We start from the raw sequence: 26,924 nt of genomic DNA, 5'->3' as shown, positions 1-26,924 counted from the left end.
AAAATAGTAGCACTTTCGAATTTTTTTTTTGTTTTCCCAGTTTTTGGTATGCTGGCTCTTCTTTAGAAATGTCCTTACCACTTTTAATAATATCAAGGTTTTTGTGGAAACATCGTTTCAATGCTTTTTGCAATTTTTTCCCCAAAAGCTTTTACTATTAAACAATGGTGATACTGAATTTCCTGTCAAAAGTAGATAATATAAATTCATTACAATATATAGGCCATAAGGGATGGATATTCAATTACCAAAGTTTACTTATTTTCTACAGATGTATGCATTGAAAGTATATATATAGATTAACAAATACATTTTGTCGATCCTTAGATCTCAAATTACGTTTACTTTTGATCATCTAACGTGTTATTGTGTTTCATAATTTTCTTTTATGTCTTCTACATGAAGTTCAATGCTTGGTATGTATCCTTCCTTCCTTGAGCTAAAAAATTCACAAGCCCTTTTAATGCCGGTACCGCCATCGCTGACTAAAAGCTATATTCCATCAACTAGGAGTTTTAAAGAAAAAATTTGATTGCATATGTTAGGCCTTTGAGTAATGCACAATTTCTTTTGTATCTAGAACAGCTAATGTAGCCAGTCATAAGTTAGCACATTTTACAACAAAACTAATTAATGACATAGAATGAGTAAATAATTTTCTAACTTGGCTAATTGAAGCAGTTAGGAAGAATGAGAGGGTGAATACACCCCTTTTTGTAATTAACTTTTATATTTTTAAGTGTTAATATATATATAATGATAAATTAATTTTTTTTTTAAAAGAAAACTTTCCCTCAGCGTTGGCTACAAGTTTAAGGGTCTGTTTGATAACATAAAAAAGTACTGAGTCTGAACTTTTTTTAGACATTCAAATGTTTTGAGTGTTTGATAAATGAAAATCCATTTACTGAACTTGTTAAATAGTGCTGAACTTGTGTGTATTTTTTTCAGCACAAAAATCTTAACTGAATGCTTAATTCTGATAAGAATCAATAGAATTATTTCAACTACCTTATCTTATCTACCAAATCTACTCTTATTTGTTAATTATGTTTAAAATTCTTATCTAATTAAATAACCTAATATTCTCTATCTAATGATTTCTATTTCTATTTTCTCCCTTTTTAATGACTTTCATATCTTTTTCATACTTCTCATAAAATATATTTCATCTTTTATATTAATTTGATTTAAAAATAAATATTGTCATTTTTATACCTAACAATTTTAAGTTAATTAAATCATAGGTTCTATATCTTTTTTGAATGAAAAGATATAAGGGCGAAATTGTCAAATTTAACTTATTAAGCATTCAGTCATAAACAGGTTTAATATTAAAATTCAGACATTCATATATTTCTTTTCAATGCTTAAAATTCAGCAAATTAATTGTTTCAATATTCAGATTTCAGAATTCAGACTTCAAAATGCAGATTCAGTTTTATCAAACGGAACTTAATTCGAAAGACCCGTGGCAGAGCATAATTAGATATATCAGGGGCATTGATGTAATTCTGTAATTGTTCAAGATCTTATATACGTTCAATGCCCTAATTAGCCCCAACAAGTCAAAGAAAGACACAGTGAAAGAAGACGACGAAGCGGCGCCGTTTAAGACTCCCCAACTGACAGAATAAAGCATCAATTCTTATCTTTCTCCTCCCTCAACTGCTATGCTAGTTTTTGACAAAAAAAAAAAAACTGCTTTGCTAGTTTGCTTCACTATGCTCGAAACCCCGCGAAACGTCCCTTCCATCTTTCAAGTTTCATCCTCGTCTCCCTGTCTTCCTTACCATCCTAAATAACTCCAATTATCAATTTCACCAAAATTCCACTCTTGTTCAAGCTCTCGCCCATTGAGGTATTCTAACAATGTCATGAAACCAAAAGAAATTCAGGATAATGGTTTTTAACGACTTCATTCGACGGAGACTCGCTTCTCTACTGCAGCCGTGGTTGAGTGACGAACCGGACCTCGGCCTTAAGCTAGGGTTTCTCCGTTCCACCGGTACGGTGAAGAATCTCAACTTTAACACCTCAGTTCTCAATCAATTACTCGACGAGTCCACTTGCTACCGTTTCAAGGAAGTTGCCGTCGATGAATTAAGCCTTGGAGTTTCCTACTGGTCTTTCCCTGCCTTCATCCTCCGAGTCCGTGGCCTCCGCATAACTCTATCAGTAGGGTATGCTCCATATTCTTACGCCACTAGTGGTTGTATATTTATGCTGTTTTCTCGTTGTTGTTGTCGTCGTGCTTCGGATATGTAGACTTGTGTTTGGTTTGAACTTTGCAGGGAAGAGGAGGAGGAAGGAGGAAACGAGAGAAGGAGAAAGAAGCCGAGAGATACATCAGTGGAGGATAAGAAGAAAGTTCTTGCTGAGATTGATCCCGTGGTACTTCTGATTTTCGTTTTGTGTTTTCTTGATTGAATTGCATTGTTCTCCGGATTCATGTCTTTTTCTTTTTTGTCTAATGAATATGTTTTTGCTACTTCATTGTCCCTTACCTGCAACTGGAAATTTGTTTTGGACCAGTCTTCATGTATTTTCTTCCTCACTCTACTCTATTTAGTCTATACACTCGTAAAGTTTTTGAAACGAGTAAATACCATTGGATGGATAGCCAGAAAACAACAAAAGGAGCTTCAAGCCTCCTGGAATTAGAAAATAACACATGAGAGTTCTTATTTTCTTGGGAGGCAATGACCTCCTTCAGATGAGAAGCTCTAGTGTAGCTCCATTTTCACACGTTATCATAGCATGAATTTCTTCTATTGATCTATAATTCCTATTTTGTTTGTTGGATCATCAATAAGTTCCACGGTGCTGCATATATATTTTGAATGCATTTTCTGCCGAATACAAACTCATCACATCCTAAGCTTTCTTTGGTGTGCATGTTAGTTAATTTTGTATTTCAAATCCTGATAAAGGGGAATTGGCATTTCAGGGCAGTGCTTTGCATGATGCCATTGCACAGATTTCCCAGATTATTGTCGGAAGTCGGAAAGATAATCTATTGACTGCCTTCCTTAGACATTGTCAGTTGCAGATAAATGAAATTCATCTTCTCCTGTTGCCTCCTAGTTGTTATGATCCAGTATCATGCTTGTTGAAGATAAAGGAGGTTGGTGCACAGTCTAAATGTAATAGACAGACATGTTTTTTTGGAGGGCTCATTAGTTCACTTTTTATCGCTTCTAGAAAGTGTTCTTTTGGCCTTGACCTTAGAGATGTTGAGCTTGGTCTACAGAGTGAAAGTAGTATCAGCTGTGTTATTTCTCCAACGGATATGTTTATTTCTTTTAAGCTAAAAGATCTTCAGATCACAGATTCTGCTCTCTGTCTTCCAGCGTTAAAATTTTCCTTTTCTCCAGCAGATATTTATGTTATATCATTATTCTCTTCATTATCATGCAAAGAGCCCCACTATGTTAGAACTGGTAGGCAACTATGGAGAATAGCAGCGAGCAGAATTAGCTCTCTGATTCCTATCCCTAAGCTTTCTTGGTATAGAGTTGTTAACTTTGTAAAACTCTGGTTGTACTATTTACGCATTTATGAGGACATGCTTTTACTGATTGGATATCCTGTCGGTGATATAGTAAAAAAATCTTCTACTATGATGTTGTCTGATAAAACATATTCAAGATCTGTTAAGAACCATTGGGATGTAATTTCTGAATGCGAGGAGAAGCTGCCTGCAGAGGTGATTGCACAAGCACGACATATAAGCCGATACAGAGCATCGGAAAGTTCTCAAATGGTGAAGCAAAAATGTGATAAGCCACAAGTCAAGAGACTTTTGTGGAAGATTTATCAACTTCTAGCCCTTATCTGGGCTATCACTTCCCATGTCTTACACTCAGTTGGACGATTGCTCTACATACTGAGAGTTCTTAGCCATTTGGCTAATCAGCCAGAATCTGATCAACGTTCCAAGAGTGTTCCTGATGATTCTTTTCCAAAAACTTGCTTCAGTCTAAATGTTGGGAAATTCTCCATTTCAGTCTCTCCTGAAAAGAATGTTCTGTCTTCCGTCAGTGGGTTACCACTCTCAGCCCTTAGATTCTCCTTTGATGATTTAAGTTCATTTCTCATTTCTTCTGATGCTATCATCTTGACATACCTTAAGAATATTTCTGACCAGCACTTGATGTTTGCTTGTGGATGTGTAAAGGTTGTTGCTGAATCTCTTAAGGAAGATCAGTCAGGTCATAGTAGTACTAGGTTGACAGAACATCGAAATAACAAGATTATTGAGCCACAGGAACTTTTATGGTGTGAACCTGTACAAAGCATTGAGATGATTAATAATCATGCTGATGATACTGAAGGAGCTTCTATCCCACTTCTAGAATTTCTTGTGAGAAAATTGTGGTTGAATTGGAAAATTGCTTGCTCTAGCTTTGAAGGTGATGAGTGTAAAATTCCAGAAGCTCCATGCTTTCTTTTTGAGAATAACTGTTCTTTGATTGATCAAAGTGCCAAGAATCCTACGTATGGGAGTTGTGAAGTGTTGATGGTGGTTGGAAGATCAAACTTTGTATTGAAAACCTCATCATTTTTGTCATCAGCTGTGATCTATCTACAGATTCAGCAGGCTCTTAGGAGGATGAGTTGCAGAAATGGGACAGATGGCGATCTACATCTTAAAGCAACCTGCGAGCATTTACCTGTGGTTGATTTAAGTCCTAGATACAAGTCTGTTTTGTGCCAAATTGAAACAGCAATGGTTAAACTGGTTCCACAAAAAAAATTTCAAGTTGGTATGATGATTGCTGGGCCCAGAATTAGGCTTTCATTTGAAACACAGGGGTTTCTTGGTGAAAATGCAGATTTATATTCTATAAGCAAGAAAGATGAATTAACACTTGTATTTGATGTTGACGACATTAAACTTGTGGTTTCACCAAATCTTGCATCTAATTCTACGGTATCAACTGGGTTGACAGTCATTTTTGATGGGGCACCCAGTGGTCTTAAATTAGAGGAGCCTCTAAACATTGACATTCCTAATTCAACTAATCAAATTTATTGCTGTCAAGAGCGTGTTTCACATAGTGCTTATTTGAAAGTCAATGGATTGAAAGCTTACTTTGGTGAATTATGTAATAATCGACTCCAACAAATTGTCACATTGAGTTCAACAGCTGTTCAGGCGTCCTCATCAAGGTACTTTATCATCCCTCTCCTTTTGTTCACTTCCATTTTCTGCTTGGTGCCACCTTGAAGATAGGGTTTGTTTTTAGTGCTGTAAAATTTTGCAATGGAATTACATGGGACCTTGCTGGTTGAAAATGCTTTTGGCTGATTTCTACATATCTCAGACAATTGATCATCAGTAATTTTATTTCAAATTCTATAGCCTGTTTTGTACCTTGGCTAATTTTTCATGGAACTAATGCTATGTGTGGTGGCATGACTATTTTTCACTCTTTTTTTTTTTTTTGGAGATTGCTCATCTTACTTTGACATTATTTTTGGAAAACAAGGAAGGACTCGAGATTTTTTTCGCTCAAGTTGAGTGAGACTTGGTACTATAGTGGTTCAAAATCACGTGGATGTGATTTAAGCATGAAAATACCAATATTAAATCTTCTTACAACTTCGTTCAGTCACAGGAGTACAAAACAAGTGAATGATGCTTGCTAAGTTTCCAAATAAAATGAAAATCTGTGATCTCTTTTCTGCATGTTGTTGGAATGCTTGTTAGGAATTGATCTGTGGGCTTAGTATCTCATCTTTTGGTTGGTGCATTAAGCATAAAAATTTTACTCGCTTATCATGCTTCTGCGTGTATTGTTCTTTTTATGGATCTGGGAGCATATTTCTGGATATGTATTCTCTGAGACTATTGTAGTGGCCAGGTTCTGCAGACAGGACTCCATATCTTTCTTATATGGTTTTATATCTTGAGTTTTATATCTTTTTTCTTCTTTCACCCCCATATCGAATAGTCAAGTGGACTATAATTGATTTATATATATATATACGTACTATATATATATATGTATGTATACCTTTTTTTATTCACCCTCATATGGTATGGTAATGTACTTATTTCTTTATGGTGTGTGGTATTGATAAATTTGCAGAATGCTGATTTTTTGCTACATGCATATCTGTGTTCTTTTCATTTTTGTTGAAGGTTTAATTTAGTTTTTTGCAAGGCATGTTGGTAATTGGAAAAGTTTTTTAAGTAACAAAGCATCTTTCTTGAGTTCTGTATGAAAGATGCTTTGAATTGCACATTCTACAAGAGGCCTACCATTATCATCCCATTTTATCCTGATGGTGAAAAATTGATTGTAATGTAGCAGGAAGGAATCTTGTTCACTTGGTTCAACAATTGTTGCTCTCTCTACGGCTTTGCATTGGATAGCTCCTGGGATCACTGCTGTAGTGTTTCTGGATGAGTTATCTGTTTTGGTTAAGGTGGTTTAATTCTCATTTTGATCTCTTTATCGCATTATTCATGCTACCTGGTTTTCTTAACTGTTCCTAATGCTGCATTTATCTTTTACTGTTTTAATAGTAAGCAGTACAAAGAACCTATTTAGTCCACATGGAAACTCGAACAAGAATTGTAGCAGAGCCTATCAGAGATTTGTGATCATGGCGGACTGTATGCCCATTTGTTCAAATGACCAATCTGACTCAAAGTCTCCTGGTGGTTTGCTTGAAATGGCTTAAATGACTCGTATTGGCTCATATTAAAAAGGAAAAATGAGATTGGTAGAAAACAGCTACTAATACCTTATCCATCTGACAAGTAGTTCAGGACCGAGATTTGATGTTTCTTTGTTTTAAGGTGCAAAAACTTGTCTTAGAAATTGGAATTGTGGACTTCATTGTTGTCTGATTATGGTCAGATCGAGTGTAGCTGGAGATTCTACATTTTGTTTTGGTCAATGTCCAAGTTGTTTATGTGGTGCTGCATCTTTCTCTAACTTTTCGCTACAGACAGCTATTTGATTCTCTTACTTTTCCACTTACTTTTGTGGCAGGTAGTTTCCAGTTTATATTATGATGTGTCACATGCATTAACCTTCTTTGGTTCAAGTCATCACAGAAGTTGTCAAGAACTACTAAGGCCACAGGTTGCATGTGCCTCTGATGAAAATGAGGAGACTTTAGTGAATAGAAAAGATCAGATTCCTTCTGCTTGTATGGATACCATCTTTGGTTTTAGAAGCATTTGTGAACTGGAGTTCATGGATGTAGTTGTATATAATTCCAGGAAGAGCCATAACACCGAGGACCACATTATAGAATCTGATGAAATAACGAGAAGAATGCTGACTATGGCCTCCGCACTTGATTGTGGTATCCACATATCTATTCAGCTGACATGTGGAAAATTTTCTTTTGAAGATGGGATTCCAGAACTTGTTATTGACTTGTCTGGATTTCAATGTACTATAGTCAGATATCCCACACAGATTGCAGAGTGCTCTGATCTATCTGAAGTCAGAAATCTCCTGCTTTCTGTACAATGCCTGTCTGAAGCATCATTGTCTCATTGCAAATTGGCTTTATGTTTGAGAACTTCAGAGAAATCTTTATCTGCAGCTCGTCAGAGATATGGACTTGAAGCTTCTACTTCATACGTGTTGGAGAATCCCATTATGGAAATGAATACTAAAAGATCCAGAGATCATTCTTATCATTGGTTATCTGCAAATGTTTCCCTTGGTGAAATCAATTTGGCTGATTGTGCAGTAAAGAATATGCTACTCAAGACACACAAATCCGATAAACTCAATGCATCTTTCTCTGTTGGGGATCAATTTCAGACAATCTGGTGCCAGTCTAAGGTGTATTTAACTATTAGTCTCTCATATTAACCTCGTCAATCTTCCATGTATTTCTTTGGCACTTTGTCATCCACATAGTGTTATCACTCTTCACTTATCTATTGCATCACATTTGTATATGGATGAAATATTTGATAGATGAGAAATAATGCATGGCAGGGGGGATCTACTTTCCTTCAAATGGAAGCAGCATTGATGTTTGTTCATTGCTTGACTCTATATTGTCATCTGATAGGAGAAATTTGGCATTATGTGCCATCTCCTGACAGAGTCATTGCTGCTCAATATGGCGAGCCTATGGTGGCCTCTGATGATAAGCCTGCACAAGATTCTCAGCAACTTCAGAAAACCAAGTGGGACAAATTGGAAGCATTCAGCATTAGTATATCAGATTTTACTCTCGCACTTCTCGCTAGAGATGAATTTGGTAACATATATCCTTGTCGTTTTATTTTTTCTGATGTTATAGACATGTTATTGACTTGTTTAATCATGTGCAGGGAGATTCCAGGAACTTCTATTTGAAACTAATGTCAATTTGAGTGCTGAAGGGCCAAAAACACTAAATAAAGTTTCTTTTGAGATTTCCAAGTTTTCCATCCTTTCTCAGTTCCTTCATGAAGCTGCAGAACACCAAGCTACGGAAATTCAAGTTCCTCATTTTTCTGCTGTTGCATGTGATGATATTTCATCATCCATTATGCTTGGAGATCCTTCAGTTATCGAAGAGCATGAGAATACAGGACAATCTGTCACTCATGATTCAAGTTTCATGAGTACTTCTGCTTTTCAACATGAACCTTATGCTGATACTTTGCCAGATTTATGTGATAATACAGGATCCAAAAATTTGCATTCAAGTCCTCAAAGCTACATACTGAAAGAGTTATGTGCAGTCATTGCAGTTGAGTGGCCTGTCAAAAGAGATGGGACTGGTCCGCTGGACATAAATCAGCTTTGGGTTGGCAAGGGTTCTATTTCAGGTTTTGATATGGTCCTCTCTCTAAGTCAGTTACGGGTGAGGAATCACATAGCTTCATTTTGCTTTTTACTAAGATGGCCATATTACAACTGACATTTCCCGATCTTCAATAAATGCCTCCTTTTCCCATTACATTCAAACTTGCTTTTGTTCAACTATTGTTGCTAGAAGCATTGTAGAATGGCTATTTTTGAATAGAAGTATCATTCAAGTAGGAATTATCCTAAAAAGATCACCCATCAAATGACCTGAAAACATCTTTAGAAAGGATGCATATGCTTCAAAATACCCCTGGTTGAGTTAATTACACTCTATATAGAATCAGATAAGATAATGGGACAGTGAGGTCCTTGACCTTTAAGTATCTGCCAATCTTTTATTGTTCTTTTCGAAAAATTTCTTAGAGCTTTTCTTCCTTAGTCCCTAAGTATAAGTAAGAAAAAGGAAATGGCGACTTAGTATGGCACTGAGGGACAATTCTGCTTTTGCTAATTAGCGTGTTACTTTGAGATTTTAGGTGTAAGTATCCTCCTTTATGCCTGTATAACTATTGGTTATGATCATTCACTTATTTTAGCTTTTGCCACATGCATCAGATGATACTCTCTGTTGTTGAATCTTTGTCTGGAGTTTATAGTGAAGAGAAAAGTAGTAATTCGACACAAAAACGTTGGTCCCTGAAACAAGAATCTGAAGGAAGTTTCCGAGAAAAAATTCCTGATGGTATTTATTTAGCTGTTGCAGAATGTCTCCTTGTTGTCTTCTTGATTGGTATTGGCTATAATGGTTGTTACCATGTGTATAGGATCAATAGTCGCAATTGAGGATGTCTATCAACACACATTTATTGCGGTTGAGGATGCAGAAAGTGGATACAACTTAGTTGGAACAATTCATTATTCGCTTGTGGGAGAGAGGGCTCTTTTCAGGGTAAGTGATTTCTAAATTTTTTGTATTATATAGTGCAGAAGTTGGCTATTTTCCAGTTTCTTACTTAGCTTTTCAATTTGTTATAGACACTGTACTGAATCCAAAATTTTGGCACTTACTTTTCTTGCTGCATTAGTTTGTCAGTGTCCGGCATCTTTTATAAAATGTTAAATTCATGGTTTGCTATATTGAGCAACTGCAAAATCCATGATGGCTTTTTTTTTTCTGCCGTGTGAAAATTCATAGCCACCTCTGATATGGTATATTATGGATTTTGATATTCAATTGACTTCAACCATACTAAAAGCTTGTATGCGATGCATTATGGGCCTGTTCTCTTCTACTTTGAAGCTGAGTATATTTTTTCTATAAGCTAAAAGCTAAGTGTAGTTGTTCAATAAGACCTTTAGTTTTTTTATTTCTTTGCTTTTGCACACATATTGTCAAGTGTGGAGTGTACCTAAGGAACGATCTTTAGCAGTTAAAAACTTGGCACAGTTTGATTATGATTAGATCAGCATTTCAGAACTTTAGATCTTGTCTTCCAGCTCTCTGAACTTGGATGGTAGTGTGATTTTCAGTAGTGTTGCTGGCTTTCTAGAGAATCTCTAGTTATTGCCTCTAGATTTTTAATCTCTATTGTGCACCAATAAATGCGTCTCCTCCTTTATTTTCTGTAGAAATGTATTCTTTTCTTTTTCTGAAGCTTCCTAAGAAGTTAAGCTTTTCTACAGCACTTAGAATCATATGCTAAAACGTATTTTAGACATTCTCCTGCTGGTCACTAAACTTTCTTGTGATCAGTGAGGTTGAAAACAATCTACCAATGGGCTTAACTATTGTTATGTCTTATTGTGTCTCAAATGGCCAGCATAGATTCAGTACGTTTGTCAAGAAGTTTCTCTGAATCGTGTTGCAATGTTGCTTGTCAAATTTTTGCTAGGTGAAGCATCAGAATCCTGGGAGATGGAAGCCACGAGCTCAATCATTTTCCTTGATTTCATTGTATGCTAAAAATGCCTCTGGGGAGCCATTGAGATTGAACGGTCGGCCAAGATCTGATTTTGTTGATGTTTCGGGGACTACTGATAGTTCATGGGCCCTTTGGACTATGCTTCCTTATGGATCTCAGTCTGATGATGGCAATTTTGAGTGGGAACATTACAGCATTCCTGCTAAAAACACATTTTACCTTGTGAACAATAAGAATAATCGATCAGTAGCTTTCATTGATGGAGTTCTTGAATTTGTCAGCAAGCCTGGGAATCCCTTTAAGTGCAAAGTGTTTTCGGACTTGCTTCCATTTGGTAATAATCTGTTCCAGGAAAACTGTTCAGTGGGTGTGCCTGGTACTGTTCTTGAATATGGTTCAAAAATAAATGATGACAGAGAGTTGAAGAGTGCTGGAAAGTTGCAGGAGATTACAATTGTAATAGACAAGGCTACATTGACAGTAGTTCATGAACTCTCAGATACAATGGAAAAGTTTCCACTCCTCCAAGGATCTTTAAGTCCCACTGAAATCATTGTACAGATGTCAAACACCAAAGTTAGGTTTATGAGCAGCCTAGAGATTATGCTGCATCACTTTGATGCCCAGAGAAACATATGGTGAGGATTCTGTTGCAAGGCAACATGATCATTTAGCTTTCCCAGTACTTGCAAAAATCTTCTTATGACACCGACTTTTGTTGCAGGAGAGAACTAGTGAATCCACTTGAAATTTGCCTCTTCTTCCGTTATCGGTTTCTAATTCAGGGTTCAGAAAATGTTTTGTCTGGGGTGCCTGGTCATTTGTATATCAGAATTAAAGAAGTGAGTTTTTTGATTGTTCATTTGGTGTCCTCCTATTTTTCTTATCTTGTTTTAATGATTTAATTGTGGCTTTGGTAGTTAAATATATCAATAAGTGAGCTTTCACTGGACGTCCTTCTGTTTGTCATTGGAAATCTAAAGCTGGCTGGTCCTTTTGCTGTAAGAAGTTCCATGATTTTAGCCAATTGCTGCAAGGTCTGGATCCTTTCCCTACCCGTACTTTATATGACACTAGTGTGCCTTGAACACAACAATGTGGCTGCAACTAATAGAAAAAATATCTGTAAAATTTTTAGAGTATATTTGTTGAAATCATTTTCAGTAGAATTGGTTTTATATTTTGACAATAGATATGTAGAAAATTCACTAAAATAAAATGTATAAATAGATAGGCATTTGGTAGTAATCCATAAACCATAATTGCTAGTTGCAATAAAAATTAAGGTTTAGTAAATAAGTTGAAAAATAGAATAATTAGAAATACATGTTGCTTGGTAGAAAGACATATTGATAGTGGGTAGTTATCAAGGGTAGTTTGGGAAAAAAATATAGTGACAGAATTTTGTTTACACCAAAAGCCCCCTCTCCCTTTATATATGGTATAGATATAGATATCTACTTAAAAAATTCGAAAAAGAACAAAAAGGCATCTCACTTGTATTGCTGAACTTCTTCTTTTTGAAGTTATTGCTTTTGGTTTTCATTATTGCGCCTATCATCTTTTAACAATGTTAACATTTTTTCTGGACTAGCATGTCTTTGCCTAATGCATGCCTTTTTTTCCTTTTGCTGGAAAGAGAAAGAAGGGGGGTGGGGGTGGGGAAGGGGGTTGGCACTTTGTATAATAGTTTGGTTACTCTGGAGTAAATTCTGTAACAGTCTGGTTTTAATTCATTCCTTCCAAAAGTAAGTTAATTGATAAAAAAAAAAAAGATAATGGCCACAATTATCCTAGGCAGAGCAGCAAAGCAAAAGAAATCTTAACAACTGATCACGCAGCTTTTAAGATATGATAAAGAGGACTTTTCATTAGGGGAAAGAAAAAAGGGTCAGATTCATTTCTCTTGGTAATTAAGCTGATAATGAGCTTTTCTAGAACTGGATGCAGTGTGAAGTTATTTGGGCATAATGTTAAAAAGTTGTTATCTCATTGAATAGAACACTACCCAGACCTTGACTGTTCATGGTTTGTTAGCACCTTTGGAATCAAACCTGAAATATTGCTGCTAGCTTGGCTTCTATACATTAGATTTTGGCATGAACCAAGTAAGGGACCAGAAGTTCTTTATTGCAAGCTAAACAAGATATAGGCTATGAAGTTTTCTCATATTCTCCACTCCTAGCATAATTTGGTTGTGGGTTCGATTGTCTATAGTCAAATCTTTTGTTATCAAGATTCGCTGCCCCACCTTTCTATAGTAGTGTTGTTTCTTTAGGTTATTAGTGCTCATCGTTCTAGAATATTAGAACAGTGTGAATTTGTTGCTTAGTTTTTATGAGGCAAATATCACATTCTTGATAAATAATGGTCTAAATTCATTTGAGTGCAATTTGCATCTCATTGGTGTATATTTTTCTAATGGTCCATTTATAACTCCAAAGTCACAGATAACATACAAAAAAGGTACCACAAATGATGCAGCAAGTGCTTGACGTATGAATGCATACTATTGGTTTGATGTTATCACTGTAATTATCATGTCATTCTGCATTTTGAATAAATCTGTTTGTGGTCCATTTCGTTGCCGGATTATGAGACTGTCATTCAAACTGTATCACAATGCAAGGAGTTCTCGACATCCTTTTCCAAGGCTGGTTCTGTCAAATATGTGAGTTTGGTGTTGTCCGTATGCAGGTTGAGAACAAGTCGGGCTTGACCCTTCTATGTCAGTTCTTTGATAACCAGAATGTTTTAGTAGCTGGAAGACAATCCAGCACCGTTTTTCTTAGGTACTTCCACCGGAACTTCTCTTCCTGTAATTGAAAATTCTAGACAGTTTGTGCATCTGATATGACAGTCATTCTCATGAATCACTTTCCCATGTGAAGCCTTAGCTCAGCAGTGGGTGAATCTATTTAAGTTAGAGAGTATATACTATAATTACCAACCCTAAATTGTCATGGAGACATTTGGTCAGTGGTTTCTAAGTATACTTTCACAATGAGTAGTGTGAACATTTCAACCATAAAAACTTAATCTAGAGGATTTAATTGGCTTTGTTGGACTAAGAGAATCGCACATATCTGAGTGCAATTAGTTGTATACTTTAAAATTAGTTGAGATGATTGATGGAATGAGATGCTTGTAGTTTGTAAATGATGACATGCGTTATTGACTTTGATTAGTATGGAGATGCATTATTCTGAGATCAATTCTGTCTCTTTTGAGTGCTTTTATTGCTAATTATCTGTCAGCCTATCCACTTAGCCGGATTTATGTTATGATGACTACACATATTAAGTATTTCTACTAGCTTTTGGCAGATGTCTTGTTTATCTGAATTCTTCGAGTGGTCTTATCCAGTCAAATGCTTCTCTATTAGATTCAATAAATATGAACCCATAAAAATATGCTTTGCAGGCACTTAGCTTTAGCAAATCGACCTCCTGAGGCATCTTTCTTCTCAATCCAGCTTGCAGACAAAGGAACCTTTGCTACTTCTTTGATGCATCTTTCACTTTCAGAAGCTAGGGCTTTTGCTTGGAGAACACGCATAGTGTCATCTCATGGTAAAAGTAACCCTTTTTCTGCTGCATACTAGAGTAAACTGTTGGAGTATGGGCACATATTTCTGCTGAAATGGAACGTGAAATTGTTGGAGTAAAAGTGACCCTTTTTCTGCTGCATACTGGAGTAAATTGTTAAAACTACTGCATTATGTAGGACTTTTTTCCGAGTAGCTGCATTAATTGCTTTTTGAGGAAAAGCTCTAGATTTCTGAATTTGAAGCCCTTGTGGATGTCTGCATTAAGATTAGAATTTTTCTATGCCAAAAAAGGGAACATTTGGTACCACAGAGATTTTATGAAAGATGCTATGGGCCTATGGCTGTGTTGATGTTCACTTTGTTTGCCAGTGCTGCCCTGGTAAATCAGGTATAAAAAGATTTTTGATGCAAATGTCTTGTAGTGCAACACATGCACCATAGAAATCAGAAGGAGAAGAATATTGCTGTTAATTTTATTGAAAGGACTTGTTCGGGTAAAACATTACGTGAATTTTGTGATGATTCTGGTTCTGTACATGTCAATATATCTGTTGAATTGATGTTTGATGGAATGTATCTAGACCAGCCAGTAACTGTTATCACGGAAGATTTTGGAGGTAGGACAAGGAATAGGTTCAAACCAAAGTTGGCCTCTCTGGAATTGAGACACAATCTTAATGTGATGTTATGCAAAGTTGGTCTAAACTTAGCATCAGCTCTGTCCTTGACAGATTGAGGTTTTTAAATTATATGTATTTCATTGCACGCAATGTTCAGTAGAGGCTGGTATATGAAGTATAATTTGTTGGAAGCATATGGTCAATGGCTCCATTCCCATTTTTCATTTCTTTGTTGAAGATAGGTTCAGAATGAGGGAAAGATGCTTTTAAAGTTTATTTGCATTGCATTGGGACAATTGTGTGCTCTAAACTTCTGTGGAAAATTAAAAAATAAGCAGCAACTAAAACCAGGATTTTTTGATAAGTTTGTACTTGTTTAAGCTTTTGATTACATTTTTATGCAATAAGATCACCACAGGTTGTAGAAAGTTGAACAGAGTTTATTAATATTGCTGTTTCGTCGCTTGATCTTTTGTATTGCTATTATTGTCCTTAATTTGGAGTCAGCCTGTAAAGAATATGCGGTGTGGCGAAGCTTGATTTTGCTAGCTTAGATGTAGTGATGATAATATTGTATCGCTGGTTGCCATAAATCAAACAGTGATAGCTGGGTGATTTATTTTTATTTTTCTTTTCTTTTCCATTTTTTTCTTTGGAGGGGGTGTTTGGTTCAAGATTCCATTCTCCTTGGCTGCGGAAATTTTGAGTTTGGTAAAGTAGAACAAATTGACTGCTTTTCTTTCTTCATCATTGTCTATCAGAATCAAAGACTTCTCCAGGTCCATTTATCGTTGTTGAAGTTTCACAAACGACTGAGGTACTATTCTAGACCATTGTGCTAGTGGTGAAGCTACTGCATGTTTGAGAACATGTGCGTATTTTGTTCATAGTGTTTCCTCGGGTGTTTTAGGATGGTTTGTCAATCATCGTTTCTCCTTTATTGAGGATACACAATGAAACTGATTTCTCAATGGAGCTCCGTTTTCGACGACCAAAAGAAGAGGAAAATGAGTTTGTTTCTTTAATTCTAGATGCTGGGGATTCTGTTGATGATTCTATGGCTACTTTCAGTGGAGTTAGTTTGTCAGGTGGTGCGAAGAAGGCATTGATGTCCTTAACTGTTGGTATGAATTATGCTCTTTTGCCCATCCTTCTCTTGGATTTTTTGTTCTGGTCAAAATAACAAAATATTTAGTTAAGGAAAATTTCCTGATTACAAGTAAATAACTGGGTAACTGATTAGGGAAGATTCAAAACATAAATATACTATAATTAGTTTGGGAGTGTTTTTTACATTTAGGCTCAGTTTAACTATTTTCCTGTGAAATGACAACCATATAGGGTGAACTGTGAATCATAGTGAATAGCTGTGGGATGTTGAAAAATTGCCAAATATGAGAATTATTATCTCATAGAATTCTACATGCTTCCGGTAGCCGTATTATTCTTGTATGCATAAGATATCTAAAAGAAGGAACATCATCTTTCCTCTTTGAATTTATGATGAAATGGCTATCATCTATCAGCTATATTAGAGTGTGTTGCCACACTTTTCCTTCTTCAGTGGTAATCTGCATTTTTTCTGCTGTCAGGTGAAAAGCTATTTTCCATGAATGTACTTCAGCATATGGATATGCTGTGCTTTTATTGTTGTTCTTTGGTAAAATAACCACTAGGCAGTTTATCCAGTTAAAATCGCCTTCAGATGTTGGTACTTTTGCATATACTTGATAAGGGGCAAACTAGGTCTTTGTACTTTTCCCAATTTTTTTGTGTATTTACTCATGTAGTCTTCGTGCTAAGAAACCAAGTTAAAAAAAAAAAGGATGAAGGGCAAAGGTTACACTTTAAGAAATAAAGATAGGAAACTTATATTTTTGAGAATGAGACTTGGAAGAAACTCACATGATTGCACCTCCATTTGCAGGAAATTTTTTATTCTCTTTTAGACCTCAAGTAACAGATGACTTGCTGAATTTCAAGTTATCTTCAGTGGAGTGGTCTAATGATCTTAGCGGTGGGAAGCCTGTGCCTTTGTCTGGGCTATTTGAGAAATTAAGTTACCAAGTCCGGACAGCATTTGCTGTCGAATCAGTGAAAAGTACTTTAGGAACCGCACGTTGTGCTTTTAGATCAGAGGGTGGACGTGTTGCTAATATCTATTTTTTGATCCAAAGCGTTGCAAGAGATGTACCCATTATCCAGCCTGACAATTTAGGATATGCTCCAGGCAATAGGAATGTGCCTATTGCTTTGCAAGAGCAGAAGGAAATCTTTCTCCTTCCTACTGTTCATGTCTCTAATTTGTTAGAGACAGAGATACACGTACATCTGACTGATGCAGGTACTAGCATAACTAATTTCTAGCTTAGTTAGTCCACAATTTCTTTTTTCTCAACAGACTCTTTTTCAGACATACGGGCGAAGGTCAATTATGACAACATATGCTCTCAGGCTACTATACCATGTGGATCAGCTGTAAATTTATATGCCAACCCTGCTAATATATTCTTTACTGTTACTTTGACTTCATTCGGTTCAAGCTGCAAACCAGTCAATGGTAACAGGTGGGTTAAAAAGTTACGAAAGTCTAACACTAATGCCCATCAATTGGACGTTGAGTTGGATTTTGGTGGTGGAAAATATTTTGCATTCTTAAGATTGTCTCGGGGGCAAAGAGGCATATTGGAGGTAATTATGCAGCAATAACGTTTTTGTTGGGAAACTCAGTTAGAATTTTGATCTCCTATGGTTTTTTGCAGGCTGCTGTCTACACTTCATATACATTAGGAAATGATACCCAATTTTCCCTGTATTGCTTTGCAGGCAACCTTAAGCCTCTGACTAGGTAGTTATATGACTTGTTACTGTATTTACTATGCCTTTTCAGTCAGTGAAGGGTTTGTGCTTGTCCTTAATTGTGTGTGCATCTGCAGAGATGAAGTTAAACAACTTGGCTCAGGATTTCCTCCAGAGCTAGGAGCATATTTGCCCCCAAACTCGAGAAGATCATGGTTTATGAAGTAACCACTCCTTTTTCCTCTTTCTTTCTTTAGTTTTGGTTTTTGAAGATGAGGTGGTTGATTTATTTGCTCGTTTGAACTCAAGCAAAACTATAATAAAATTTGTGTCAGGGATGCATGAAATTATTCTGCAGGTAATTGAAGATGTAATTGGTATCATTAGGTAATTGCATCAACAGTTGGCCTGATGTATCTTTGATTCTAATTCTAGACACCACAAGCTGCGAATTAAATTGGACAACGAGCAAGCATCAGAAGCGTTTCTGAACTTGGATGCTTTGTCAGGCCTTACAGAGATAGACCTGGAAGTTGAAGAAAATTCTGGAATTAAAAATGTTACAAGATTGGGGATCTCTTTAAACCCATCTTTGAATAAAATAGTCCCGTCACAGTTGGTATCTATGAGTCCCCGACACATTGTGTTGAACGAATCACAAGAATTCATCCATGTTCGTCAATGTTATCTGGAGGTTTGCCATGTTTATATTGTTGTGTACCTTCTCATGTTGTGCAGGTGCAAAAAAAATTGAACTTATATTCTGAGTTTTTCCCTTTTTGTTGACAAGGATGACATGCAAGGGATAGTTACGATTAACAGTAAACACAGAGCAGCCTTAACATTGCAGAAGAGGCCAAGAAGAAAGGGTGAAACTACTATATTTGAGAATCTTCTCAGAAAGCATTCAAAAACTCTTGATGATTCACTGCTGTTTATTCAGTTCCGGCCAAATGATGCCAGCTTTGGTTGGTCGGGACCAGTGTGTGTTGCTTCCCTTGGCCAATTTTTTCTGAAATTCAGGCGCTCCTCAGAATATCCTGCAAGCAATTCAGATTACATGACATCACACGAACCCAGCTCATTTAAATTCGCAGCTGTTCATGTGGTAGAAGAAGATTCTGCCCTTGTCTTGCACTTTCACAGCCCACCCAATGCAAACCTTCCTTATAGGATTGAGAACTGCTTGCATGATACTTCTATAACATACTATCAAAAGGTTGAGTGTGAGGCCTCCCACTTATCTTGCATAATTCAAGTGTTGTATGGCACATTTTAAATCATTTGTTTATTTTCCAGGGTTCATTGGAGCCTGAAACTTTAAGATCTGGATGCTGTGTAGACTATGCCTGGGATGATCTATCTCTTCCTCATAAGCTGGTTGTCCAAATAGACGGTAGCTGTTTCTGTGTTAATCGAACTTTTGGTTTGTTAAACTAGCTGATGTAGCTATGCAGGTTGATGAATCTGCTTGCCATTATGCCTGCAAAAAGTTTTTGAGTTATGGAAGGTTTAAGTCTTTCTGGATGTTTGAATTAGGGGAAGATCTTTCTTCATTGCTTTGTTGAATATGTGTTGCAATAGCTGTTCTTCAATCACATGCTTATTTTTCAAAGATTTACTTTATTCATAGCTGCTCAAGGGAATACAATATAACCTGTGTCCCCTTATCTGGTTTGTATGTGGATTTTGACTTTAGTGTACAAATTTATCCTATCGTTTGTAAGTCCTCTAACTTGGTAAAAAATGTGAGATTGCTATTAGTGCATTGCACTTTTGATTTGGGTGTATTACAGGTGGTTTTTTCTTTATGCTCCTTGTGTGCTCATTAGAACTTTAGCATGGAATAGTAAATCTATCGTTTGATAGGTACCATGACAAGAGACTCTATCATTTTGATTAATGAGATGTAGTGTTGTTGGTTGCTTTACGCTCCTCCATAAGTGCTGATCTGAACTTTGTCTTGGGATACTTAATTCATTTTTGTGAGGTATAAACAGACTGTCGGTTTGTGGGGGTGTACTGGTTCTTTGACTAAGCTTGCTTCATGACTTCGGAGAAACATGCTACTGTGGCCTACCTTTTGTCTTAGTGCATTTGTTAGTCTAATAACAACAGACATTTTGAGAATCCCAATTCTCCAATTAAGTATTGGACCCTAGATGTCAAGATGCCTAAGCTTTTTGGTAAAGTTAGGGCTTATTCTTTCCAAGCTTTGGTTTGTCAAATATGTAATTCAGTAGCTTCACTGCTGTGGTTTTTAAACCAGTAGTCATCCAATGTCTGGTGAATTACTTGTGGATACTAACCTAGACGTCCCTTGCATCGGTATTCATTTAGTCTCAATTCTTGCAGATGTGCATCTATTGAAGGAAATCAGTATGGATAAAGTGCGTGCATGGAAACCCTTTTACAGACCGAAACAACAAATGAGGATGGGGATTCATTTTCTGCTGGATATGAAGCCTGGAGAGAAGAACAGGAACAATGATGGTCAATTGATCAACACAAGGACAGTGAAGTTGGGTTATGAAGTATATGCAGAAGGCCTTACCCGAGTTCTGAGAATATGTGAATTTTCTGATGGGCACAAGGGCAATAATATGTTCTACTCCAGCTCAAAGATGCGACTCAGAATCTCTCATTTTGCATTTCAGTTGCTGGAGTATACCGATAAGGTCAATCCGCTTTATGAAGTGCTTTTTAAGCATGTGCTATTCAATCTGTCGCTGTTGAATTATCTTTAACTTGTTCATTCTTGAATGGAGATATATACTGTATTTTATGTTTCTGAACAAAATACCTGGTGATGCTATTGCATTATCTATCTTTTCATTGGCATATCATGGAAATTATCCATTCAAGAGGCTAATACATTATTGGCTTCATAACTATGGATGATATAAGAGTTGTCCTTTAGATCCTGTTGGTTGGGGAGTGAAAATTAGAGAAAGAAACTGAAAACCTGCATTCTAGAAAGAGGAATTCAAGTGATGCATCAGAGATAGTGCTAGTTTCTTTTCTTTTAGTAATATTTTGCTGGATAATAATTATTTTCTAAAGAATGAAGAAACAAGCGGTTAGTTCATAAATGTGAATCACAGTATTTTGTCTGCCAGAGGTGGATGATAAATTCTTTTGCCTGAAAAGGAATATAACGATTTGGATGTGCATCATGTGGCAGAATTAACTATAAAGGTAATGTGATTGCAGAATAAATATCATTTTGGTTAACAAGTAATTTGTTAGCAACATAAAGAATTATTTTTGTCAACATAGCTCTTGTAGGATTATTAATTAGTGGTAGTAAGTAAATAGGCCATGCTATTAATGATGCTGATGAAATTTATCATAACCACAAGAAAACATCTCTTCTTACAAAATGAATTGTGACACTGAGAACTCTGTACCAGCTGGTTTAGACTAAAAAACATTCAGTCGTACTGCTTCTACTACACAAATTGTTGCTTCCTGTTTATCGGTCTTCTTGCAGCTTTTTAAGGAGGGTAAACCATTTTCCTTGAAACTAACTTAATTTTTGGCCTATTGCAGGACAAAGACTTGGATGAAGCATTGAGCTACTCACCAATTATTGTTACAAGGCTTGAAAATATTGATTTACATTCGATGTTCACTGACCAGCATAAAATCAATTGCATGACTGTGCAGGTGATGAGAACTAGATACCCCTACATAGCTTATGGTTGTTCACCTGTATCTGGAATGGGCTTGTTTTGGGAGAACAGTATATGTTAGTGCAAGCTGTATTTGCAGCTGATGCCTTGCTATTTTCGGTAATGTAGTCAATCACTGTGGATCAAATGCGGGTAGGGGCTCCTTTTGCTGCAGTCCTGCGTAAGCATCAATCTCAGTACAATGACATGAATAGTAGTATGCTCCAAGTGGTTCTTCTTGTACTTCCATCGAGTTCTGGGGTTACATATATCAAATATTTATCCATAGTCTTGCAGGTAATAAATCCACATGCTATCTTTGACTGCTGCTTTCACTCTATGTTCTCTTCCAATTGTGAATGCTACAGCTCGTCAACAATGTAAGGTTTCATAATTATTAGCCAGATGAGTAACTTAGATGATTTGATTGTTTGAAATTGGCTTCTTTTGCAGCCACTTGATTTAAACCTTGATGAGGAGACGCTAATGAGAATTGTTCCATTTTGGAGGACGTCGCTTAGTGACCCAAATGCTCCAAGTCGGCAGTATTATTTTGATCATTTTGAGATTCACCCAGTAAAGGTTTGATATTTTAATTATCTTCAACTTTGTTGATGATTTTATGCCCACTTCAGGTCTTTAGGCATAAATGTGTATCATTCACATGGTTTGTCCACGACTTAAATTTTTCCTTGCAATGGCATTATCTCATATTACTTCTGTATCTCTTGTTAAAGATTGTTGCAAGCTTTCTTCCAGATAACTCGTATTCCAGCTACACCTCTACCCAGGAGATGCTGAGATCCCTGCTTCATAGTGTTATAAAGGTCCAACTTCATAATTCTTTTGTTTATTTTCTATGTTTTTGGTTTGACATTCAGTGAGGGGTTTTTACTCTGTTATTATGCATGATTTGATGGCACTCAACCTCTCTTCCAAATGGAATATCCTCCAAAACAAAGAAAAGCCACTCTTGTTACTTTTCTAAGTGATCACTGTGTTGCTGCAGATACCCACCATTAAGAATACGACTGTGGAGCTCAATGGTATCCTTGTCACACATGCTTTGATAACCTTGCGTGGATTATCTATTAAATGTGCCCAACATTACTCATGGTAGGCCTGTCTTGTTTTTTATAATATTTTCGTCTTGAGAGATATTTGATTTAACCGAGAATTTTTTTTGTTCTTCTAGGTATGCCTTGAGGGCAATATATATTGCAAAGGGAAGCCCTCTGCTTCCACCTGCTTTTACATCTATCTTTGATGACTTTGCATCCTCCTCTCTTGATGTATTCTTCGATACTTCAAATGGCCTGGTCAATCTTCCTGGTCTTACCATGGGTATCTCTCTCTCTCTCTTTCTCTCTTTGATGGAGTTATTACAAAGAGCAAGAGATACATTGAAGTTCTTTTACTTGCCCTTTCGTAAGAGAAAATTTGAGCAACTGGACCTGTTGGAAAAGAACTCTACTCTCTTGTGGCTGTTATCTTCTTAAATTTTGTTTCCTGTGTATAGATTTTGTGGCTATTGTCTTCTTAAATCCTGTAAAAAATCAGCCCATATGTTTGCATTCTGATTTTTTTTTGTCCTCAATGTGGAAGTCACGTCTGGATTAGTGAGAGTGATTGCTATGCTCCAGCAGGATAATTTTCTATTTTCCTCCATTTTCATTGTTGGAGGGAAGTTCAGGAGGATCATTTTGTGTCCTAAAGTTTGTGCTAGATGGTCGAATTTTTTTTTTTTTTGCGCCCTAACGCTAGCTTTTTATTCATAGTAGTTTTCTACACGGTAGACATGATAGCCTATGATATATCAAAGTCAAAGAAATAGTTTAATCTTAAGCAGCCCCCACAGTTCTTTTTATGCAACATTTTCTTGCATGCCACTGGGTAAATAACTTTTTGGTAGTTCTGAACAATCGGAATGCTACTTTGAAATAAGATGAATAGCATGATTGATGTGAATTTCTTAATAGAATTCCAAGTAAGAGCCAGTGAGTATTAATGTATCTTAATCATAAATTTCTGCAAGAAGATTATTACACACTGGCAGTGGCAAGCATCCATGGTGATTCTGTAGAATGTAATATTGAAATTATATTTTAGTAATAAGTATTCTCATTAATATGCAAATCGTCATGCATGAGTGTGCCCTGTTCCTATAGAGTATTAGTTTGGGAAACCAACTTTTTTCTTCTCACACCCCTCCCCACACCCTTCCCATCCCCAACTGCAAGGCACAAGATTCGAACCCTGAACTTAACAGCAGGGAAGGCTCTAAGAGCCCTCCCCTGGCCATTGGGCCGATCCTAGTAGTTTTTTTGGGAAACCAACTTGATTGCTACCTAATGATAATTTTCATCCAATTTGAAATTGTTGAAATAGGTACATTCAAACTCATCAGTAAGTGCATTGATAAAAAAGGGTTCTCTGGAACAAAGCGCTACTTTGGTGATCTAGGGAAAACAGTAAGATTTTTTCTTTTCTGACTATCTAATTGAGATGCATCTTTTAGTTGCAAAAAGAGTCTTATAGCATGTCTGGTTACAGTTAAAAGTAGCTGGATCAAATATACTATTCGCCGCCGTGACAGAAGTATCAGACTCGGTTTTGAAGGGTGCTGAAACAAGTGGTTTCAATGGAATGGTAGTATTCATCTCTATTTCATTATGAGTAGAGTACTATTTTCTTTAGCTTTAAACATGATCTCTGTGATATCCTTGGCTTTCCACAGATGCGTGGGTTTCGCCAAGGAATTTTAAAGTTGGCAATGGAGCCATCTCTGTTAGGGACTGCTTTTATGGAAGGTGGGCCAGATAGGAAAATTAAGCTTGATCGAGCTCCTGGGGTTGACGAGGTAACTGAAGCACTATAGGGTCCCATGTCTACCTCTCTCAAGTCCAAATTATCAATTTTGACTAATGGAGGAAAATAAAATTTTTAATTAAGAAAAGGTTTTAGATTGCTTCATATCTTCATTTACAATTGTTATTTTCTGTGGGTAATCTTTTGTAACTGGGATGTATTATACAGTTATACATTGAAGGCTACTTGCAAGCTCTGTTGGATGCTTTATATAATCAAGAATACCTCAGAGTGAGAGTTACGGACAATCAGGTATTTCTACATTGCATATTATCTCTTTAGTTAATTTTGTGGTAACTTCAGGCAATACATCATCTACGTACATTTCCATCAACCTGTAAAAGAACAATTTGGTAGGCATGATGGGTAATATATACATAAAAGTGGGAATTTGGGAATTTACTTATGTTGGTGCATTTGACATGTATAGTATTTACCTTCTTTGTGCTTTTGCTTCCAGGTCATTCTGAAGAACCTGCCTCCTAATAGTTCTCTTATAAATGAAATTGTCGAACGTGTGAAAGGCTTTCTTGTGAGCAAAGGATTGTTGAAGGGAGATTCTTCAACAACTTCTCATTCTTTGCGGCATATTCGAGGGGAGAGTGTAAGTCAATCCTACTCTAATTACTAATTTTACAGGGGGCGTCAAGCATTTAATAATAGAGTATGTGCTTAGTGTTTACCTGCTTGCGTAGGCCTTTGTTACATGTTTTTAACTGTTCATTGCAGTCACATATGCTGGAGAGCTCTTTATTGTATTTGCAAAAATAAATTAATTGCGTCTGCTTTTCTTTTTGGTGGGGATCAGGGAGAGCTAGATTACCTTTATGGAGGTAAAGAAGAACAGATGGGGAAGATGATCAAAAATATTGTTTAAGCATGACTGATGAATTTTGTGCATTGCTAAAGCACATTTTTTGTATGTCTTGCTAGTTTTCTGTGTTAGATAACTTTACAATACCAAAATTGTAATTCCACGACTTAATTACCAAGTTTGTTCATTTCATCTGGAAATGGTTTCCAACAAAACAATGAGAGACACACATACTTGCACATATTCACGTGTATATGCATAGCCAAATTTTCAATAATGTAGCAGAATTGAGATGATCTATCTCTAAAGTGGGGGCATATCTTGAACACATAGAGCACGACTCACGCTAGACTCAGGATTGTTCAAGACAATGAGCACGATTCAAAACAATGATACATACATGCACACCCATTCGCAAAACACGTATCCCACCTTTCACGTGCGAGTAAATTTGTAACTTTTAATCCTATTCAACTGTTGAGATCAGGATTCTCTGAGATAAAATGAATTTAGCTGAAAGTTGAAATGAAAATGAAACTCAAGTGTGGAAGGTAATATGCTGACTCAATTTAAGTTTATAAAAGATAGACAAAAGGCTCCCTGAATAAGCCTGAGTAGAGCCTCATTTTTATGAAGTGGTATATTCCAGAAACTAGTTATGCAAGAGTTGTGTGGTATATGATGGATTCTTGCAATGGTTTATTGGTTGCAAAATGATATGGAGGTAGGAACTTTTAGATACAAATCAGTCTCATTGGTTACTGAGAATTACTTGTTTAACCAGCTGATTTTGTTTCTTACCAGGAATGGAGAATTGGACCAACTGTGCTCACTCTGTGTGAACACCTTTTTGTGAGCTTTGCAATTCGTTTTCTGCGAAAGCAAGCTGGAAAAGTCATTTCCAGGGTAAATGTGAAAGAGAAGTTGGAATCTGATACTGAGAAAGCCATTGTCCCTATTTCGACTGTTGTGGAGCAGAAGGTGAAGCTTGTTTGGCAATGGGGAATCGGGAAGTTTGTACTGTCAGGTATTGTGGCTTATATTGATGGACGCCTATGCCGTTCCATTCCAAATCCCATCGCAAGAAGGGTGGTTAGTGGGTTTTTATTGAGTTTTCTTGACAAAGAAGAAAAAGAATAAAACGTGTCTTTTTATTCTTCTAAGTTCTACTTATTTCTTTCTGACTGTAAATTGGTTGTTGATAAAAATCATTCAGGGTTTTTCTGGCATAACCCCCTTAGCTGTAGTTATTACTGACACTAGGTTGCTTGGTAAATCATTTTGGCAGTGCTCATTTTCCTTTATTAATAGGGAAAGGAAACTTGGTCATCATGGTTTGGCCAAGTTGGCCATTAGCCTCTTGAATGAGATCAATCAAGTGTAAGGACTGCTTTGTGTGGCTAAATGAAGCTGCATGCTAAAATTATCAACTGCCGCTCTTTTGTAAGGTGGCGTACGTCCTTGCAACTACTTTTGACCCTATATATACAAAGGTGGCTATTGACGAAAAAAATATTTTGTAAGATTAAAGTGAGAGGAGATTGACAAAGAGAACATGTCAGGGTCTGGACTCGCCCATTGTTTCCTCAGACAGGACATGTTTAAGCTATAAACCGTGGCTGAATTTCAAGCATTCAATTTTTTTAGGCAATTGTATTTGTTTTTCGAGGAGGTATGCTGTGTGGTCACTCAAAACGGTCGAACTAGTGGGATTGAAGAAATCTGAAGACTGAAAACATTCCAAGTGAACAGGAACATTGAAATTTGATACATTTAAATGTATATCATATTAAGTGATAAGTTATTATCACTTAATTTTTGAAGTAAATTTTGTTTAAAAAATTTAGTGTCACTTAATTAATTTAAATATTTTATTTTTAGTTATAATGCATAT

The 26,924-nt window shown here is 36.4% G+C and overlaps 1 protein-coding gene across 4 annotated transcripts; it reads left to right on the top strand.

Moving 5' to 3' along the window:
• The first annotated feature begins 1,674 nt into the window (after positions 1-1,674).
• LOC113701943 (uncharacterized) lies at positions 1,675-26,500 on the top strand. 4 transcript variants are annotated; one of them, XM_072058732.1, is made up of 36 exons: positions 1,675-2,183; positions 2,295-2,394; positions 3,698-5,175; positions 6,321-6,438; positions 7,011-7,820; positions 7,980-8,247; positions 8,321-8,838; positions 9,399-9,525; positions 9,608-9,732; positions 10,676-11,343; positions 11,430-11,547; positions 11,626-11,742; positions 13,403-13,497; positions 14,129-14,277; positions 15,637-15,692; positions 15,786-15,999; positions 16,803-17,219; positions 17,289-17,566; positions 17,638-17,723; positions 17,812-17,898; positions 18,110-18,368; positions 18,465-18,893; positions 18,974-19,070; positions 20,030-20,352; positions 21,227-21,343; positions 21,478-21,645; positions 21,802-21,930; positions 22,086-22,175; positions 22,358-22,464; positions 22,544-22,692; positions 23,737-23,819; positions 23,902-23,997; positions 24,086-24,208; positions 24,385-24,468; positions 24,677-24,820; positions 25,835-26,500. In XM_072058732.1, the coding sequence occupies exons 1-36, from the start codon at positions 1,903-1,905 to the stop codon at positions 26,168-26,170; spliced, it is 8,844 nt and encodes a 2,947-aa protein (XP_071914833.1). In that variant the 5' UTR covers positions 1,675-1,902; the 3' UTR covers positions 26,171-26,500. The 4 variants fall into 4 exon arrangements, 3 of the variants coding, with proteins under 3 accessions (XP_071914833.1, XP_071914832.1, XP_071914831.1); XM_072058731.1 differs by having other exon boundaries at positions 2,951-5,175; positions 6,324-6,438; XM_072058730.1 differs by having other exon boundaries at positions 2,951-5,175.
• The last annotated feature ends 424 nt before the right edge of the window (positions 26,501-26,924 follow it).

The sequence above is a fragment of the Coffea arabica genome, chromosome 7e (genome assembly GCF_036785885.1).
Source record: "Coffea arabica cultivar ET-39 chromosome 7e, Coffea Arabica ET-39 HiFi, whole genome shotgun sequence".
NCBI lineage: Eukaryota > Viridiplantae > Streptophyta > Magnoliopsida > Gentianales > Rubiaceae > Coffea > Coffea arabica.
This window is presented reverse-complemented; position numbering and strand designations above follow the sequence as displayed.